The sequence below is a fragment of the Diorhabda sublineata genome, chromosome 3 (genome assembly GCF_026230105.1).
Source record: "Diorhabda sublineata isolate icDioSubl1.1 chromosome 3, icDioSubl1.1, whole genome shotgun sequence".
In the NCBI taxonomy this organism is placed as follows: domain Eukaryota; kingdom Metazoa; phylum Arthropoda; class Insecta; order Coleoptera; family Chrysomelidae; genus Diorhabda; species Diorhabda sublineata.
Genome location: NC_079476.1, coordinates 30,470,509 through 30,492,749, shown reverse-complemented (window position 1 = coordinate 30,492,749; position 22,241 = coordinate 30,470,509). Strand labels below are relative to the sequence as shown.

The following is a 22,241-nucleotide window of genomic DNA, read 5'->3' as shown; positions in this document are numbered from 1 at the left end:
TAACCGAGCTATAGTCTTCAGAGACTTAAGGTAAGAAAGTTTACCCTCAGTCTTTGAAGATGTAATTTGGCGTTTGTTGAACAATATCGTTTTTTTCATAACTAGTTATATAAATAACTTTTAAGTTTACTGGTACATATTCGGTTTGTTACAGTTCAATCAAAAAAACACAAGAAACACAAAAAAGGAGAAAAATGTCGACCACGACGACACAGTAATGCCGGAGAACGAGTTCTCAGAGAACGTTCGTTTAGTATATGCACAGATCGATCTAATATTTTGGAACATCGCATGGGACTTGGATTTGGGTCTAACCTCTATTTCGACGAATTTTCAGATAGAGAACGAACCAATAGTTTGAGCAGTTGCGATACCGCGGAACACAGAAGGAAAATGTCGATGTTGCCGAATGTAGCATTGACTGGCAAAGTACCTTGGTGCGGATGTTGGGGAAACGGGTGTCTGTGATACATTATTCAATATAGTAGTTCATTTAATTCCTATTCTTATACAACATAATTTTTGTACAGTGCGGAGCGCCTATAATTGTTGTGTAAATAATAGAATACGAGGTATATTTAAAAAGTTGTTAACGTTTTCATAGAACATTGCTACGTGAGTGTTTACTCGTATGTTTTAGTATCTACATAGGCGGCATCTCCGTCGATCTACAACGATCGCAATGAGAAAATTCCCACAGCACCAAATTCAAATCCCGCCAGTTATAAGGAAATTTGTGTTTAATAGTTTGTAACAAAAAAACCCATAGCATAAGAAAATTTTTATCACGGCAAAAGGAATAGTGGAATGAGTATTTTGAGTGGATAACTGGACGCTAAGTTGAGAACTGGCGTTTCACAACAACATTTAGTTTTTTGTTAGTTTCACAGACTGCAAATACGTTAAATATGATTAATAGGGAATTTCAATCTTTACATTGTTTGTTAGGAATTTTTTTCATATTTTTTTATGCTTTTTATGATATTTCGTTTGACATGGAATTTTTTTGTAGCCAACATTTTATATTTATAAATTTTTTATATTGCTAAAACGAGTTCACATTCTTTGACTAATAACCATAGAGTTGGTATTGAAAATAAAGAGAGCTGGATACAAATAGATTTGTACTAACGAAAAAGAGAGAAAACGCATCCGTTTACCTCTTCCTATTTCCCTCTATTCGCTATTAAAATCAAAACTTGTTATTTCCTTCTGACGTTCCTATTTCCATTTGAAACTACGACGTCGTGGTGATTCAATCAGAATAGAGAGTTTTTTACCGATATTCTTTATGTCTCTTTCAATAATACACTTACATACCGCTCTCTCCGTCTTTAATATAAACTCTATGTTAATAACTACACAATAAAATATTTGTTAAATGTTGAATTTTGATAATTGTATTTTGTTTATTTTGTTTACTGCCTCTGCGAGACATACATTTGTATAATCAGATTATTAAGCACATTTTGTAGTTTTATATGACTAGATAGTAATCTAACTTCCTACCGAATAAAATGTTTTTCTAATTTTATATTATTTCATTTTTTTTCTGATAGTTAATGTTATAGTGCGATAAAATAAGAATTCAAATTCTCATCTAAAATGCAAGCCTGCATCTTTCAATGTCAGTATCATCATCATCATCAAGCCTTTCAATCCTTTGGATTATGGCTATCGCTTTTAGGACTTTAAAATCTTTTTAATGTAAGCTTCTTCCTTTTTAAAAATATCTTTGAAATGAGAAAAAATATGACGGGAGAAGGATCCAAACAGAAAAATTTAGAGACTAAAATCGACGAGAATCACTTTTGACCTATTTATAAAACGGAACAGGTCCATAGTTGGATTATTGCGAGCCAGGAAACCTTATGACGAGCCCGTCGGGTCTCATTTAAAACTACCAAAAGTCGGTGTCCTTTAAAAAGCTAACCGGACACTTTAGCTCGAACCTTTTAACGTCTTTAGGCAAACTCTAACAGTCTCATCATACTAGCGGTATGCGAGCGGCTGCGATAAGTTTCTAAGGCTTGTCCAATGTTTGATTTGCACACGTGTAATACCGGGCACTTACCGATAATGTGCTCTACAGTTTCTTCTTCCTACATGCTCCAGCAGCATTTCGGATCGTCCGTGATGCTAACAGTTTGGATATGGTATCTTAAATAATCCTGCCCGCTAAAAGGACTGCCACCAGTCGAATTTCGCGCCTTTTCATGTAAGGCAGTGGATTGGTAAGAGAAGGTTTATCTTGTATGCCTTAGCTTGTCTCATAGCAGGTGTTGCAGTACCTGCGTTGCGAGCAAACTACCGAGAAATTTAATAGTAACATTTTTGCCTACACCTAGAATGTGTTGGGCCCATTGATAGATTTGCTGATCCTAATCTAGCGAGCAAATAAACCTCGACGTTGCCCTTGTTACCCGAGTTACTGGGCACCCAAACTATTTGAATTTTACAGGTATCACTCACCATTACTTGTCTTTTTGTAATTTTTTTTGAGTACTGATTAAAAAAATATAAATAGTTATAAAATTACAAATATGTAAAATTTTTAGAATTAAGTTGAAATAAAATTAATAGAATTTCATCTCAGATATATGACTTTGTTAATATGATTGAAAAACTTAAAAAGGTAACATTTTTAGATTTTTGCCAATTTTTTAATGTTCTCACGGCTGAGCAATAAATGATTCAGTTCATTTCAAATTGTACCTCGGTTTCTATTACAAATAGTTAAAAGTACAAATTTATGAAATATTTTAGTTCCGAGATTTTTTGGCTGAAGCTTTTTTCTCGTATCTGTTTTGAGATATACCCGAAAGAGCTATGTTTGGGATAGTTTTTAACTATTTTCTACTCCTTAAATGAAATTTAACATTTTTGAATTATTAATCCTTAATGTATGCTAACTTATATTGAAAGATGCGAGGTTGACTTTTGGATGGAAATTTTATTTCTCGTTTTATCTATTAATAAAACTCAAAAAATACACCATCTTGTAACAGCAGTGCCAAAAACCAAATTAAGATCCATTAGTTGAAAAAATGCATTCGATTCATTCATATTACAATAAAAGATCTCTAAAAAAATTGTGATGTGAATTACTCTTGGTTGTTGCGATATTCCTGTGCAGCAGGACCTTCACTAAGTATAGTTGAGTCGTCAAGCAAGGCATGGTATGAGACAAGCTAAGGCACACATAAATGGACCATCTGCCTGTCTCATCAATTAACTGCTCCACTTAAACAGGCGCACAAGACGACTGATGACTGGTTTTTTGACTGGACACTCAATAATAGAGCTGTCGATATAGTAATTCTGCATCTAGCGCTTAAAATATTGTCAATAATAGAGCTTCACTTACATGCATTTGACTTTCGGTTCGCTTATATTGAATGCAAACACTGTGCTAGGTGTCTTCTGTTTCAAAATTACTTTTCTTAATAATTTTTAAAAGATAGATAAAAATTGATGTTGTGACTAATTTTAAGTCTTTATCAACAACATATAAAAACATAATCATATCAAAAGGTCTAAGGAATATGAAATTAAAGAAATATTTGTTTTTCGTTATATAAGTTGACAGCAAGCGCGTCCTATGTGTCGACTGAACAGTAGCTGCACTTTCCGAATGACAACAAAGTGATTTGAAATTTCTAAATTACCTCACAACGCACTTTGTTTAATGTCGCTCGCTTATACGGCGCTTCTATGCTTAAACGTTGCATGGGTTTGAAATTTTCTCGCTCATTTCGCGTTGACCACGTAGGAATAGGCCTAAAGCGAAATTATCTAATGAATCATATTTATATATCGAAGCAATAATAATCTACTACTGATATATTATTTGATAAAAAGCTCGTTAAAACCTAACGTATTGCTAATGTAAGGGTAGCGAGATCTATCGCTATAGCTATTGTTAAATATTGACAATGAGGGTAGCGTATATACAATCTTATCGATTTGGTTAATATAAGGGTACGGTAGAGAATGTCAACAAGAGGTTTAGTTTTTAGTGAGACATAAATTACGTTATTTTTAGGGGGGCGACTAGTGGTTAACCACAATTAAGCGCTATAATAATGATAATCAAGTAATTTAAATAATAATAATCTGAATTAATGCAACAACAGTCGTCTTGTAAAATCTTAATAGTCAACTCGACTAGGTGAATAATCCATCTTTCGGTTTACGTTGTTGCAGTATTTTTATTCATCTGCTCTGCGAGTTTTTTCGATGACAAACAATGAACTAAGTTATAGCCCCGGAGGTCTAAAACAGTAGCTGAAGACGTTCGCTGTATTCAGTCCAGCGTGACGCATGATACGATGGTTATGTGCTGATTAAATAGCTTTTTTATGGACTTTTCGAACTAACTAGTACTTTAGGACGATCTGGACTGAATAAAAACACTCTGATAGTGTGTGATTTGATGCAGTATGAGAGAGAGAAATGCTTTATTGTAATTGTTGCAATTTGAAGACAAAAGCTAGTAAAAATTAAAAAGATTTTCAGTAAATATGCCCTCAAATTATTGGGTAATGCGAGAAAACATGATATCGGTTTGATTTCAATTGGCAAGTGATTGTGCATTTTTTTTTGTTTTGTACAATAATGATCCTTAACTAATTGTAAACGTGGAGTAGGTAGATAAAGGTCGTACTCTGCATTCCTAAGTGGATAGCCGTGCAACGTCCTTTGGAGAAGCGTACTTACGAATTAGGCAAACTGATTCAAAGAGGAATAAAGGAGGAAGAGTCAGAATTTTTAAACTTTTAAAAAAGTACCTGCAGTGCGCCCTGCTGTTTAGTCCGAGTAAATATCTAACAGTTCTCTTTTGTAGTTTGAAGATTCGCTCAAATTGAGATGCGACTCAATAAGGGAATAATAGACTGTTAAGGAGGTGGATAAGTTCAGTTCTTTGGAAACTGATTTCAGCGTAAATCAAGAAGGAACTCAATTTTTGAGATAAGGCGGCAATATGTAACTCCCATTTCAAGGAATTGTCCACAACAAGCACTAAGAATTTTACATATTCAACGACGTCAACGATGGTGTTATTTAATAAAAAAGACTGCAATGTATTTTTATATGATAAAACTTTAGTTTTAGAAATGTTGAGATAGAGAAGGTGTCTGAACTTTAATTAGAAAGTGGATGTAACCTTTGGTAATCTGTCTTCAACGTTGGGTCAATTTTTTCGCGACTTCTAACAAGCGTTCGGTTTACCCACCATCAGAATACTGAGTGAATTGTTGAATATTAATTATCTCAGGACTGATTTATTTACTTTTTGATTGTTCTAAACTTAGCATCTTTAATCGGAAAATTTAATGGAGACTATACCTAAATTTTTAATAAAGAGTGACATGTCTGGTTTTTCCCCTGCACCCTTCAAATATGATTTATTCAAGACTTTGTACTATTCATTATTCAACTAGTGGATAAATCGATAGTTAATAAGGTTCATAAGTGTGGATAAAGCCCCAATTATAAGATGATGATGACTATTATTGATTGTAGAAAAGTAGCTGAAGCTCTATTTTTTACAACGCTGAAAATATATGAATAACATTACGAGGTAATCATGAAGTTAAAGGTTTTCGAACTGTCTCTTTAAACATGACACATCTATTTCGGAATAAAATATTTGTTAATGAGAAGCGGCAGAGCATTTCCTTATTTTTTTTTTTGACTTATTTATATTTTTAAATTTATTAGTGGAGACTTCTCTGGCTGTTCTTAGTGATCGAACAACATTTCTGGCTATTTATAAAACTCTGTTTTTTATACCGATTTGAAAAATGTGCTGCAGAAACCCAAACCATTTTTCTTTATATTTGAAATAAGTATAATAATGGAAGTATACTGAAGCTATTGACTCAGGGCAATAAATAATCTAAATAACACATTTCAAAACTTGGAACTGATTCAAAAATGTTGTGGAAGAGTTTATGGGAAATAAAAAAAGTGTAAATTATAAAGAAGTTGTGGCTGATTAAGTAAACATGTGGCTACAGTTAAATGGCACACCGACGAATTTTCAATAATCTAAATAGAAAATTTTCAATTAGATAGATCTATGCTGTTGGCCATCCATATCTCAAGATCTGATTTAACTTGATTTATCGACTACTCCCGATGATACGCAGACTTACTTGCAGGAATATTTCGAAGAAATTGTGTATATACGGCTTCGGCTAATAGAAATTTTGTGTTTGCGATTTAATGTTTTCATTGGTAAAAAGTGGAGAAGATGAGTCCACGTGGACTGACGGTTTGTTAGATGTTTACCCAATTTTATATGAAATATTGATTGTTCCTCGTATAACTGTCTACTGCAATTTATACTGGAAAAACTATACACTCTGATGATGAACAATTCGAGCAAATGTTGTAATTTATTTTTTTGTTCGTTTAACTGGTTTAATATTTGCCTTTATCAGGCAGAAGTTGAATACAATTCGTGATAAATAATACTCATCTTGATAAATTAGTAATTTAAATATACGTAATATCCAGAATTGACCTAAGGCGCTGTGATAAAACATTATAAATGTGAAAAATAAATTATTTTCAATAAAATCTTAATAAATTCAGAACGGTTGGAGATAAGTATAGGGAACCCTTATGTACCTACTATGATAAAAATTGAGTCAAAGTGATCTTCAACATATGAACACCCTATTTTGAATTGATGGAACAACAAATATCACGTTATTTCAAGGTATCCCAAATTACTGTTGGAAACCTCACAAAATTGAATGGATTCATGGGGATTATATTACATCATATTATATACGTAGTAAGGCCGCATCGGCCTTTGAATTCAGAGTTCTTTTATATTGTTAGCATGATCTCCTTCACTAAATTTCTCCATTTGATCTTGTCCTGTGTCCCATCTGTCTATACTAAACTTTTATGGGCGCTACTCTTAAGTCGAAGATGGTCAAGAGGTACAGTGAACAAAGTGCGATAACTACTTAACTTCCTATACATCAACAAAGAAATATACACGTAAAATTAACTTGAGACGCGCGAGCCGAATCTCTAGGAGCAGCGTAGCTCCGTTAAGATGTAGGAGGCGTTCGAGATCTGCTAGCTTCGCTGTCTCGAGACTGAGTGATCTTTCGATCCAAAACGTTTCACCTAGATTCGTGTGAGTATGTTTGGTTTTTCATGAAACGTGTACCAGGAATATCGTAGAGGATTAAGAGAATTCCATGTTATTAGGACATTAAGAAAGTTATAAAAGAAAAGAAAAGGTAACTTGGAATTCCCGGGGTCGAAAGATTATTGTTTTATTGAGGAAGTTGATCGGGGAAATTCGTGACGCCACACTGTTTTATATTTATCGCCATCTCTTCTCTCCATTCTCCATTTCTCAACTTGTCTTCTACGTCTCGATAACTGGTTATGTCAATTCCAAGAAACTTGAATTTCATTCTCTGTTAACCTTCTAGATCTAATTTGCATCACATATGCTTTTTTGTTGTTGTCATGCATATGGTTTTTTCAGTCGAAAAGAATATAGAAAGTATTGTCTTTCATACTCAAATGTCTCCTAATGTATTAATAGGGTCTGTTTACATAATTTTTCTCGCTTCCCTCTCACGCTCACGTCAACTGAAGCGACTACGAAGTCATAAAATATTCAAATGTTGTGGTACGCTAGGGACTTCCTAAAATATTATTGTGGGAATTTCAATTGGAAGTTGAATAAATCGAACCGATTCATATTCTGTTGAAACGGTAACAGAATCAATTACAATAGGAGAACGAGAATATTTTATAGCACATTAATTCATTTAAGTGCGGGGTGAGGGTGCATAACAAAGATAAAAACGCCGACAATTGCACAAAGAACTGTTTTATCCACACAGAAGGGCGCGCGGCACCCGAAAAATATATTTACATCAACGTCAAAAAGACAATGCGAGACTTTAATCCCTAAACAAACAATTTGAATGTTCTATTTTAATTGAATGTTTATGTTGTCGTTATTATTTAAAAAAAAATGTTTTGAACTAAAATAGAAAGAGAAAAAAAAATGTTTTGAACTAAAATAGAAAGAGAAAAAAAGATTTATTTCAAAACTATTGAGAATTTATCGAGAAGAGTCAAACAGTTGTGAGAATATTAAAAAATTACTTAATATTGTGTGAAAGATTAGTGACTGTCGGCTGTTCGGCCTGAAGCTTACTCTTGCGAATGCGATGTAAGTATAGGGGCAATTATTTTGTTTAGACGTAAAAATTATCGATCAAAAAACAGCAAGGGATTGTTAAGAAAATTCACATGAATCTTGGAAAAACTACAACTTAAACTTTTAATATAGTGAGTTTTATGCATGGAACACCTCAATGGTCTCGGAAACGGTTTGTACGGTTTTTATAAATTTTTGTGCCTAAAGGTTTTGTGATACGGCCGGTATTATGGTGAGATCTACATTGTTGTCAGATGTTTCCAGCTTTGTTATTTCAAATATATATATTTTGTGTGTTTAGCAATCTTCTAGAAATACTGATTATTTTTCATGCGATATTATCTATACCTAAATGCCATAATTAAAACAAAAAGTGGCCTCATTGCAAATCATAACATTACTTAAAACATTTGGATCTTCTTGATTGTAACATTTTTCCATCATTAGCAAATTCTTCACGTCTATCAAAATCGTCATCTGACAACTCTTGAACAAACGTTACTTTCTATGCATGAAATTTATTATCACGTAAAATTTTAATTACGAATGTTTGCCAAATATCAGTTCTCTTAATATTTGTCTAGTACTCAAGTGTGCATCGTCTTCACAAACATCAAAAGATATGTTTTGAGTTGATGCAGTTTTTCTGCTCCCTGATTTGGATAAATATTTTACTGAACCAGATTCATTAAACTTTTCTACGTTTACGGACAGTAGATCTTGTTATAGTATTTCGGTTAGGATATAAATTATTGAAGATATTACATATTTTTTGTTGACTTCAACGTCTATCACCATATCCTAATATCATTAAAATATCATCGTTCTTTTTCAGATAAAAGATCCATTGTGACTTTCTATAAACTGTAACAATAATAATTTATTGAAACGTCAAATTTGTTATTGTAGCAGTGATAGCCACAAAATTGAATTATTTTTTTCAGAAGAGATAACGCAAATGTAGCTATAAGTAAGATATGACAACAATGTATATACCACCATAATAGCAGCCGTATCACAAGACTCTTGTACACTAATGTTTATAAAAATCTTACAAGCCGTTTCCGAGAAAATTGAGGCGTTCCAAACATAAAACTCACTCTGTATTGAACCAAGTGTATGGAAACGAATGTCGTATCGTGTGTTTTTGAGCTGTTTAAGATTTTACAAGATGACCGAGGAGATGTCCACGTCAAAAACGGATGGAAATATTGAAAAAGTATTCTTGTCCGATGTGAGTATCTATCTAAGTATTCCTACAATTCGAAGCGAATTGACAAAGAATGTTTGTGGAAAATTTCACATGACAATTTAACATGCGAATAGTGTGTGCAAAACTAGTCCCTGATTCCGCGCTGTTCGTCAAGAGGTTTTTAGCCAAGTACAACAGCCCAGTGTTAGAGCACCTACATATTCGCAAGATCTTGCACCGTGCAACTTCTACCTCTTTCCTAAGGTCAAGTCTACATTAGAAGGAACAAGATTTTAATGTGTCAAGCCTGTGGAAAAAGAAAAAGACTTCCTGTATTGTTTCGAACAATGGAAGATTCGCTTGAAACGATGTAGAGATATTTTATATTACCAATCTCGTTATTTAATTCCACACCTCTCTTGAATTGATGAATTGAATAATTTATCAGTTCACAGAACCGAAAAATGCTATTTATCTAAATATTTACTAAGAAAATCTTCAGTAACAAAAATTAATCATTCTGAGTTCTGAGAAACTTCGTTGTGTAGACTTTGAAAAATTAAGTATCAGAAAACAGCAACAGTCAGACATCATATTCGTATCATAGAAACCCTGGTAGCGCTCATCCTTGACCAGGAGACTACGGAGAAAGTGGAGTTTTATGCTCATACTGCATCCCAGATATTTTTAATTGTAGCAGAATGGTCCATACGAGTTCAATATAAGTTTAAAATTTTTTCTTCCCGATAAAATTCGGCATCACAGATGTAAGCTTTTCAAGCTCTTAGATCTAACTCAATCAAATAATTTTTAAAATGAGAATCTTTCGTAAGTTGTATAATTTTGGGCCCATCAAAAATACCAGCTATAATCTTTTCCATTGTGGTCAAAGAAATTTTTTACAAATGTAAGAAAAGCAATTCTCAAATTTATCTAGTTATGACAAACTGTTTATGAGGTCCAATTTTATATGTTATGGTGAAAGGATAATTTTGTTACGAGCAATTAATGAATTCTGTACTATATTTTCTCTCCAGGCTCCATAGTTTCTCTCAAGGGTCAGTTACTTATTATCCAATGCTCTACTATTTCAAAGACATATAAAACAGAATGTTTCTTTTTCTAACGTCTACATATATTTTCGTAATAACTTTCCTGTCCAATGAACACAAGAATATGCTTCATCATAAGTTTGTTTGTCCAATCAATTTGTTATGTGAAATTTGAATTAAAGGATCTGCTCGTAAGTTGGTTTAAGTTTCAAACATTACTCTAAATTTTCATTTGTCCGTTGGCTTCTTACTTTACTATTGAATATATTCATACAAGAGAAAGCTTGCTCGCACGAAGACTATTCAATGCGACGAAGAACTGCAACGCGCGGCATTTCTTTCAGAGCTGTCTACTTTTGTTGCGTTACGTACAACATATCTGGACTTCGAACTCATCTAACTTGCTTTAAATTTTTCACTCCACAGAGTTTTACTTTTTACATCGATCAATTACATTTCTAGAGATACAGTTTAGATTCTAAACAGCTAAAAGTAAATTTCGTTACTATTTATGTTGAGAGGGTTTACTATAAATGTTAGAGTGTTTTTTTTTTTATTTTGAATTGCTAAAATCTGTCAGAAAATTCATCTTCAACTTTTTCCAGTAACTCGTGTCAAAAGTGACACATAAAAAATTTAAAATGAAGTAATTTACCACTCTGAATATTTAATTTTTCTTCAAAACAAACCAATTCATCTACCACAACATAGGCTGGGTTTCCCTCTCCTTGCAGTTTTATATTTAGTTCACAGAATTTCGCACATGAAGTAAAAGTTGTGCAATCATTTGTCGCTCTTTAATCCGGGGTGATTAATGCCTTTTTGATTTAGGAATTTATTTATTTCATTTAAGCACAAACGTTTCAAAACCTTACTTTTGAAAAGCCATCATACTTTATATGAAGAGGAGGTCGGTACACTGAGTCTCCAACAATTCTTTAAACTGACGATGGTAGAGTGCTTTTGATGAGATGCTATTAACAATTTTGATTACTTAATTCATAACCTCAACTATTTCCGCCGGCAATGTTTGAGCACAAAGCGTTTCTTGGCGTATTATGCAGTAAAACTTTAGATTTCGTTCTTTACATTGCTCTGAAGAATCGTTGATCCCTTTTATTTTCTCCCGTCATACTTCGGGCTCCACCAGTTTTCAAGGCAATTTTGCACGGCATTCGCTAGATCTTTCCTTCTAGTTCTGTCCCGAGAGTGGTAGCAATATAACTGACAAAAAGAGCAACACGTGCTTTATCTTTAATGTCGCATGACTCATCGGTAGTGATGTAGTAGAAGAAACTTGAATTTCTTCCACCGCATGTTACATTTGAAGACATTTCAGCTATTCCAGCTTGTACTGTTTTAGCGGATAATTGCTAATATTTGATCTATTTCAAGATTTCTGGTTTGTTTTTGTAATCACGGAACAGTTCTTGAACAATCCTTGACGGAGGAGGAGGCGAAAGAAAGTCGAGATAGAATGGATACCTAATCCTTGTTAATAGATTCAGAACGATTTTAAAATAAAATAAAATAAATAATATTTCGGAAAATCGCGCAAAAAAGTTATAAGGGATCTAGCCCACCGTGTAGTGCTTTTTCATGCTCATATGGAGTCATATCCTGGAGTCCTGGAGAGACGCTCAATTCCCAAAGCAGGGAGAAGAGCCATCTCAGAAGCTCAATCCTATCGTTTCATCAGTCTATTGTCTTTTGAAAATATTATTGATTCCTATATTAGAACGGAACTTCAGTAAGGAACAAAAAGACACCACTGATCACTCCCCCTGTGATTGCGAGGCTGTCCAAAGATAAATGTTACGGTGCTCATATTCAAGCCTAAATCCGGGAGAGGTAATCCACATAGTCCCCAAACAGCTCATTTGCAAAGTCTTTGCTACCCGACTGGTCCAGGACGTGTTGCACTTGATTGCAGCGAACTTCTACAGTTAAATCAGTCACTTAGTTTTAGACCGCCGAGATTATAACGTAAGTCAAAAAAAGACGCATAACACGTTCGCGTATACTAGAGGGACAGACTGCAACAGCGTAAATCAGAAAGTAGATGAATTATTCAACTGGACAACTTTACCGAACACTGACATTCGTTTGCAGTTTTTTATAGAGTTCATGAAAAACGACTGCGAAATACAGCAAAGTTCCTTTTCGATACTTAAGGAAAAATATATTATTATTAAAATTATGTCATTATCATTTTTTAGTTTTTAATGTTTTTGCTAGCTCTGCAGCCGTACCTGCCACTCTGTATTACAAAAAAGCAAAAATATAATTTATTTTCTCAGTTAATAATGAGCCGTTACCAAAAAAAATGCATTCTTTTTAATTGTGGCATTATATTACACTACTTTTATGTTCGCGTCATAAATTTATTTGCTTTTATGGAAAAAACGATATTTCCACACGTTTTACTGCCTGTTATATTGATTTACAGCGGTATTTCCGGTTGATAAAGAGTACACCTTCCGCCGTTATTAACCGCCGATAGATATATAATAGAGCTTTCACCTCCTTTATATTCCCTTATTCGTATAAGTAAGTGTGTTTGCTATGTGTATTAAGAAATCGAGGTTAAGCCAACATTTTGCTAGTAAAGTCATTCAACACGCTTTAGTTCATTACATAGATACAGGATTACAGGGCCGGTATTCTCAGGTTCTCGTTTGGAGCTATATCGATGTCGTTCAAAGCATCGAAATTTATTATTGTCTCGATTCTCATGTCCTCTCCTCGCAATAGGAACGCTCCCGTCAAAGAGGTGTACGATTTTTATAAATTTTGGTGCGCAAGGGTCTTGTGATACGGTCGGTATTATGGTGGTATCTACATTGTTGTCAGATCTTTCCTTTATAGTGAATACTCTGTGTACACTACTACTACACTGCACTCACAAAAACACTGCCTGACGCGCGTTTCGATAACTAAGTTATTGTCTTCAGAGACTAACAAGGGCGTACCCAGGATTTCAGCTAGGGGAGGGGACAGCTTATACCTGTTTCGAGAAGATGGTCGGTCGAGTATATTGAAACAAAAAATCATTTTAAAGGAGTCTTTTTAGTCAAAATTCAGTTAACCAATTTGTAAGATGCTCGATGGGAGCGTTAATTGATGTTACAATTGGTCTAGCTGATAAAGTAGGTTTATGAATTTTTGGTAAACAGCAGAAATACCGTTATAGTTTGTTAATTTTTTCTCTGTCAATTTGTTTTTTGTTAAAAATTGTTTTTATTAATTTGTTACAATAATTATTAGTTGTTTTTAGAGTTGGATCATTATTAAGTTCTTTGTATGATGTAGATAAATCTAGATTTAGATAAATCTAAATACTATTATTTATCCATAATGATTGTGACATTACCTTTGTCAGATGATATGACTGTTAAATTCGAATTTTCTTTTAAAAAATTTTTGGTTTTATGTAATAGATCCTTAAAAACAGAAGATGGTTTTGATTCATGCTTTGCCTATAACGACATTTCTTTCTTGTTCATTTTGGGGATATATAATAAATTTTGGCTAAAATAGTTTTATTTAAAATTTTTTGGTAATTATAGGTTCAATACTGAATTTAGGCCCTAACGATAGAAACTGTAATATATCCTTAGGTATCTCTGTATTTGAAATATGTTTAATCCAATTATCTTGGGTTTCAAAAACTGAATTAATTTTTTTGTTAATATTCTTTTGTTTGTTTCTAATTTTATGAAATAATTTATTATAAATAAGTTGTTGTCTGCTCGAAAAATTTTCAAAAGTGAATTCATTTGTTTGAATAAAGATTGAATATTGTTTTTTGATTACAAACAATTTCATTATTTAAAAGCTTATGTACTAACCTCTTATAGATGTAATAACTATTGGTGGTCTCTTGTTCTTGGCGTATGCGTATTTTTTCAATATGTTTAATATTATTCTGGAAAAAGGTGGGAAGAATGTTCTTTTTTCGACATTGTAGTAGGAAGCATCTTCTGTTATATTCTTTCACCATTTTCATTTTGATTTTGGATCATAATTTTAAATTTTTAACAGCTAATTGACCATAAGTTCTTGAGATGGTTTGGAAGTATCCCATATTCATATGTGAATTGTAACGAAGTCTTTGCCAGCTATATTATGACAGGTTTCTTATTGGCAACGTGGCAATGAAATACCAAAGTGGACTAACTTTAATATATTTTCCGAGAAGTTATGAATTTTTTAAGTTGTAAAGATAATTTTGGAACACTTTGTATAATGTACTTGGTGATCGCACGCTTGTGAGATGAGTGAGTTAAAAATACCGGCCTAGGTAACGATATTGTACGTTAAATAGTAAAAAAATCGGATAAGATTATTGTTAACGGGTCACTGATCATCTTAGAATATGGTTTTTGAAACTATTTCAATTTCGTCGACATAAATTGGATTTTTTTATAAAAAAGATCTTTAAAATTACTACCAATAACAATAAGAATAGTTGATACACTCGAGTAACGACCTTGTACGATGAAATCAATAATGTTTTACCAGGAAAATTCCAATCAATTGTAGTACTATCAATATTTGTTATCTTTATAATAACATACAAGATTTAACTATAGACGGAAATTTCAGAGTTTGACAACATCTTTGGTACAGTGATTATATTGTTAACTTTCCCATGGTTCTCATGGCTTTTGTTAAAATATCACAAAAATCTGATGGATAAATTTTGACTTGGATGAATAAACTGTACTGTACTGACGCTTCCGTTCGCGTTACGTTTCGAGTCGGAGTTCACGTAGAGAAACTATTTATAAAGTGTTTCACTTTCATTTTTTAATTCCTCAAATTTTCGCGCAGTTTCTGGAAACGGGAAAAATTTGCGTCCCAGAGCTCGTTTCGGCGTCACTGGGACTCGTAATTATAAAAAAGGAATATATATATATATATATATATATATATATATATATATATATATATTCAATTTTACTTATTTTTTTATAACAAGTTCTTATTAACAATCAGTACATTTTATACATTCTATTCGTTTTAATTTGCTCGAGAGTGTTAGATAATCTTAATCTATAATGTGTTGGTTAGGCTTACATCCAGTGATGCAACCTCTTACACCTCATATTAGGTCTATTAGCCAACTTTTTTTCAGCCTTTTTGTACAGTGGGCACTCCCAGGTCCACCTGAGGAGCATGTACGAGTTGACGAAGTATTTTAGATTGATGACAGATTTGTAGATAAGTGAGACTTTGGTTTTTATTTACTGTGCATCTGTAATGGCATGACTATATATATTGAAAAAAATATTCTTTGCAGTACAGTCAATTGGAAATTAATAGATACTTTTCTTTCAAACCGTCACCGTATAGTTTGGATAATCAACATTTGTGTAAATATTCCCTTGGTTACATTTCTGACATATTTCGATTACTCCTCGTAAATTTTTTCCTCGAACAAGTTGTGTGATTGAATGGGACACAATAACGAACAGAAAGAAATTCCACAGGGATTTACTTGATAAAGTGAACGAACGGTCTTCCATAAAAATGATCAGCCATGAATCTTCCACAAAATCACATAAGTCGATGGGTTTAGCGTCAAAGTGAACTTTTCATCAATTCGGCGTATAAGCGCGCCAGATGTTCAGACATCACAAGGGATTGTATGTCTAATCTATGAACTCGACCGTAATTAAAATGCGAAAAGAAAACAATTTAGGAAAGTAGATAGAAAGAGAGAAGAAACGCTTGGTATACTTCATCTATTATTACTTGAAGAACTGTAAAAATTCCGAACGCAAAACTGATATAAAAGGGTGAGTTTTAAAGAATCGATTTAAAGAATAGCACGACAAAAGTAGCGAACTTCTCAAGTATACGATTCAGTAAGGCATCAAAATGTTACCAAAGAACACGTGCGTTCAGATATAAAAACGGCTGATTATTTCAAGGAAGTCGTTTCATTATTTACATTAAAAAAATATCTGGTTTGGTTTGTACTACTGACAGTGTTGTATTTGATGCTGGTTATAATTATTTCAATTTGTTTTTCGGATGTTAATTTAGTTTGCAATTTTTATATTCCATTTTAGTGTTTTGTTTTTATTATTGAATATTTGAATATAGTAGAGCGTCGAATATCCGAACTAATGTTGTCAGAGGTGGTTCAGATAATCAAAAAGTTTGGTAATTAAAATTTTTATTTATTTACTTTTTTTGTATATAATAAGGTAATTGGATAAAAATTATTTTTATTCCTGTTACTCCTGTTAACTCTATAGCTAATGTCTGACCCGATTTACCTTTTATCAGTCGCGTAATAATTTCCAGCTACTCGTTTTCTTTTTGTTGACATGTTTTAACACAAATGCGGTATATACCTCACAAAAAAAAGGTTTGAAATTAAAAGTAAAATATCCACAACCAGTTACGAGCCCTGTCCCATTTCAGTTCGCCCAATTGAAAAAAATTACTAATTATTGCTTTTACAGCTATTAAAAACCGGCAAATTGTTTCGTTTTGAACACTTTATATTTTCTATAAACATTTTAGATACTTTTACAGGAGTTACAAGTCTTAACATATGTTAAAAATATAACAAAAACCAAATGTAATCAGAAAAGCTTAAATACTAAACATACTTTTAAAAGTTACCATTGCGTAATATCCCCTTTATTTTTAATAATTATTTGAGGCATGGTGTTTATTAAATTCTGGCAGTATTCGGGAGTAAAATCATCTCAAATTTCTTGTAGTCTTTCTTTTAATTCCATGGCAGTTCTAGCTTGATTTGCACGCAACTGCTTTTTCATTTCATGCCAAAGTGTTTCTATCGGTGATAAATCGGGACTACTTGAAACCCACTCTAAAAGTGGAATATTGTTGTCTGAGAAAAATTTTAACATATTCTGAACAACATGCGCGTTTGAGACGTTCAGAAAATCCTCAGAATATCGAAATGTGTCCAAATTATCTACCGCGCACGAAGCTATTATTGGTGTCAAAATTAGACAATGATATATGGAAAATTAATAATCTATTAAGATTAATATGTTGGCAATTTTGGTAATTTAATAATGCATAATGGGTGAATATACGTTATTTGAATTCCATTGGACGATAGACGAATTTTATGTAGAACTCATTGTTTCTCTATGTTTAAACAATAAAAAGTATGGCATTTTATCTGGCCCACATAGTATATCCAGGATAATTGTTCAATTTATGGCATTAACAGTTTAATATAGTTATAAATTATACTTCTCTTCCTTACCGATTAATGAATTACAATGATTTTATGGCCAAATACTTTAAATACGTATGCAATTATGTTTGTATGATCACATGCTTTTATAAACCTCGAAACATATTTTATCAAAATAAAAGTGTGAAAATATTTATTAATAAAAAAAAATAACTTATTTTCATGTCATGTTACAATGTCACTTCATCTGGCGAAAATTAAAGCAGTAAAATTTGACTTAAAATCGCAAAATTATGCTTTTGATCTTGAACTAAGCGCGAACAACAGTGTGAAGTTAAAAGCAAGCAAATTCAAATAATTTTGGATTGGCACCGCGTCGGCGGTGCCAATCGTTGAACTTTAATAATAATAATAGTCCAAGAGCTATCCTACAAAAAAATGCATGTTATAAAGTACATGAAAGGTACATAGTGTATAACTTCGCGGCCTAAAAGTGACACATTATGGAACTTTCGTCTGTCGGATCAAATCGTTCCCGTCTGAAAATGCGAGCCGCGTGAACTTCGTGGAAATTCGTGGAAATAAGGTACACACAAGATTCTCCTCTCTTAACGTTATTTCAGTCGTAAGTATCAGCAGCAAACCATTGGCAGACGTTTTTTCTGTCCTCAAGTCTCCGGCAGACGTGAAAAAAGGTGATCGAAAAACTCACCTGAAAACTTACATAAGGTACACGCGAGATTCTTTTTTCTATTTTTTTAGGTCATCAACAGCTGCTAGAAAGCTATGGTAGACGTTTTCTCTGTAGCCGAGTCCTCGGCAGAAGTGAAAATTGGTCGTCGGAAAACTCACCTCAAAAATGCCATAAGGAAAAATGCCACAGTTAAAATTCTTTTTCTCATCCCATCTGTAGGTCATAAGTAGCAGGTAATTTGATTATTTTCTTGTTATATAGTTGCAGTGACATTTAAAAATTTTAGATTGTTAAGCACTATTCAACTACCCATTTTAAATGTGTAAATGAAATAAAAATTTACTTCTATTCTACTTCAAAACACAATTATATATTTTAAGAAGTTTTCACAGCACTAAATTATAAATACTTTTTTTTTTATTGAAAAAGTTGCGGTATAAATTAATCCGCATAATGAATAATTGTGAAGGATGATATGTAAATTCATAATTCAATGATATCTGACCCAACTATGGTGGACAAATGCTTGTGGCCAATGCAGCCGCTGGGATAGGTAATAATGAGCCAAGGTGCTTCAAAAATCGGACGCTGGATAAATAAGCATTTTCTCTCGTCTATTCATCGTATTGCGATAATTTTTTTTTTTAATTTGGGATAGCTTGCCAAAATGCTCATAATGTGCATATTATTGTAAATATCAAACTGTACGAACTAACAAAATACACTTCTGCCGAGAACTCGGCTACAGAGTCATAGCTTTCCAGCAGCTGTTGATGACCTAAAAAAAATAGAAAAAAGAATCTCGCGTGTACCTTATGTAATTTTTCAGGTGAGTTTTCCGATCACCTTTTTCACGTCTGCCGGAGACTTGAGGACAGAAAAAACGCCTGCCAATTGTTTGCCGCTGACACTTACGACGTTTAGAGAAAAGAATCTTGTGTGTACCTTATTTTCGTAGTTCACGCTGCTCGCACTTTCAAACGGAATCGAAAGTTTCATAATGTGTCACCTTTAGGCCGCGTAGTTATGCACTAATCTTTCATATAGGTATTTTATAACATGCATTTTGTGTAGGTAGCTCTTGGAGGAGGTTGTATTTAGGAAATTGTGAAAACTGAATGTATCTTGTTTAATAAAAGTATATAGATAATTTCTGTAACATGTTTTATTTAATATTGTTCCTCTTTCTTAGCTGATAATCAATGGTATGTCACTTCCCTGCTTTAATTAGTCACTACTCTGTCAATAGCGTCACTCCCCTGGTAACACATTTTCCTCTGGTATAAAACTCAAAAAAATATAATAATCTTCTGGCCCCCGTTATTACAAATTTAACAATAGTATCAAATAAAGAAATTATAAATATTGAATGGAACAGATAACGTTTCCTTCAGGGGCACCAAAAAATCAAATATTTTCACTCCAAATAAGTAATATTTATTGATTAGATTTTAATCAATGCAGTGAAAATATTTTGTTTAGTTGTTGCTTTATTTATTGGATTCAATCTGTCAAATAAAATGTGAATACAAATAATTTCCTCTTTAACAAAGGTTGTTGATGGTGCAAAAAATTCTAAACTATCGTATAAAAACTAAACAATTACATCTCTTTGTTCCTTTTATTTGCAAAACTATTTTATCACTTCAACCAGAACAGAAAAAATGCAATTGGTTCAAGCGCATGCAAAAGTATATTTTGAAAAAATAACAACAATGCAGTATGCAATTATAAATATTTGTTTTTATTTGTCTATCTCAAAACTTAAGTAGCAACCCCTGTACATATAGTTAATACTTGTTTGCTTGATGAGAAGTTGGAATAGGCCTTCTAAGCATTGTGAAATCTAATTGAGTGGAAATGAAATAATACATTATTCACACATAACTTAAGCCAAATAGACGAGAGGCTATACAAAGATACGAGGTTTGATCAAAAAATGGGGAATGAATTACATTGATGTATCTATTTTAACTATTATTATCATACCCTAGTTTGTTGAAACCTTCAGTGACATGCTAAACCAGTCCTAGCATGTTAAATTTCTACTATAACCGCTTTGTATTGTGCATTGTGAATTTTTGATCTTGAACAGTGCATTAACAATAATTTTTCTTTCAAAGAAGCTTATGAAATGTGAAAGTTTGTCTATGATAACTGTAAAGACTATTTACAATTGGTTCGAAAGTGAAAATGTAGCAATTAAGGAAGAGGAACAGTCAGAACATCCGTCATACTATGAACAATTGAATATATTAAAAAATTAGAAAACTGTTTTGCTCAAACAGGCGATTGGAGTATTGAAAAGTTTCCTTAGCAATAAGAGAAGAAAAAGACCTGAAAATAATCCAAAATAATCTCATCATAATCACCTGTCGTGCTACAAGTGGCTTTTGATTCACAACAGTTTTGCTGATAAAAATTTTTCTGTCTCTCCATATCCGCCCTATTCATCAGACTTAGCACCATGTGACATAGTTTTTCTCAGAAATAAAAATTGTGCTAAAAAAGAAGGGGTTTGACAGCATTCCTGACATTTACAGGCTTCTCAAGAATGCTTGCGGTCATGGATCAAATATTGGGATAAGTGTATTGCTTGTCCAGTACAGTACTTTGAAGGAAATTAATTCATATTTTATGACACCTTTTGACTTTGTTTTTAATTCACCATATTTTATATCACACCTAATATAAATATATAATTGAATATATATCACTATTTCGTCAACTAATAATTACTTTTAAATACCAAGCATTTCATTTTTTTAAATTACACAAATATATATAAAGAGTCTGAAGAAAAACTAAAAGAAAATTCGCAATTTTTCTAAACAATTAACAAAAGCTGAAAACAGAATAATTATCATTTCATAATTTAAGGGAAATTGAATACATTAAGTTGCTTTTTTATACTTTCCATCATTATAAACATATTCATTTAATGTGGCCTCGGCACCTCGAGTTAAGTGACTACTAATGCAATTTGAATAATGTTTGTATTTTGGATTCAATAGGGAATATTTGATAAAGTGCTATGAAGTAAAAAGATCTGCAATTAAAACAATTTTAGAAGGCACGAAAACAAATTATTCGTCTTCGTTTAATCAGAATATATTGTTCATCTCCTGTAGATATTATTTCAAATACTTGGTAAATTTTTTTAATTTGTAAATTTGATTAATTAAGTTATGCAAAGTTTCTTTAATTTCACTAATATTTATATTGAATGAATTACATTAAAAAAATATATGAACTGACTAATCATCATGAATTTATTAAAATTTTTCATATCAGTCATTATTTTTCAAATTACGGGAAATAGAAATGCAAATCTTATAAGTACTCAATTTTTATACTTTATAACTTTACAATAGCTTTTCGACGAATTATTCAATACTGTATGCAGTGTAAATTATTACAAGATATAAAATTAATCAAATACTCACCCAAAGAAAATAATACAACTAAGACGGGAACAAACACTGTTTTGTTCATGGTTAAATAACACTTGTAGATACAACTTCATAAATGGCAATTGTCTTCGTAAATTTTATACGCTCATGCTACTTTATAACATCCTTTTTTGTTCTGAGCTTGACGAGAGAAGTAATTAATTTCCTCACTCTAAATACACAACATTTTAGAGCAAAAGTTCATCTTATACCGGTTTAGAGTAAAAAATAATTGTATTACGGTCCATTTAACATGTTTCGAGGCAACTTCACGAAATTGCTACACTTTAAGGTTGTCGTTGAATTGATAACTATATTTAATTGATAAAATGCAATAGTTTCATGCACAAATACACATATACAAAATATTTACACAATCATATACACAAAGCTTGACATGATTAAGAATGACAGAAAGAGGAGGCGATGAATGAACCCAACCTCTTCTTC

At 32.5% G+C, this 22,241-nt stretch overlaps 2 protein-coding genes across 4 annotated transcripts in view; one reads left to right on the top strand and one right to left on the bottom strand.

Annotated features, from left to right (window-relative positions):
* The window catches only part of LOC130441542 (uncharacterized), a 105,336-nt gene extending 101,121 nt beyond the window's left edge, over positions 1-4,215 (top strand). For both annotated transcript variants that reach the window (XM_056775268.1, XM_056775269.1), the window contains one exon: positions 155-4,215. In XM_056775268.1, coding sequence (XP_056631246.1) covers positions 155-468 — 314 coding nt within the window. In that variant the 3' untranslated portion in view covers positions 469-4,215. The remainder of the gene's footprint in view (positions 1-154) is intronic.
* LOC130441541 (tyrosine-protein kinase transmembrane receptor Ror-like) overlaps positions 1-22,241 on the bottom strand; it is a 120,695-nt gene extending 98,454 nt beyond the window's left edge. For both annotated transcript variants that reach the window (XM_056775266.1, XM_056775267.1), the window contains exon 1: positions 21,786-22,241. In XM_056775266.1, the coding sequence (XP_056631244.1) occupies positions 21,786-21,834 (49 nt within the window). In that variant the 5' untranslated portion in view covers positions 21,835-22,241. The remainder of the gene's footprint in view (positions 1-21,785) is intronic.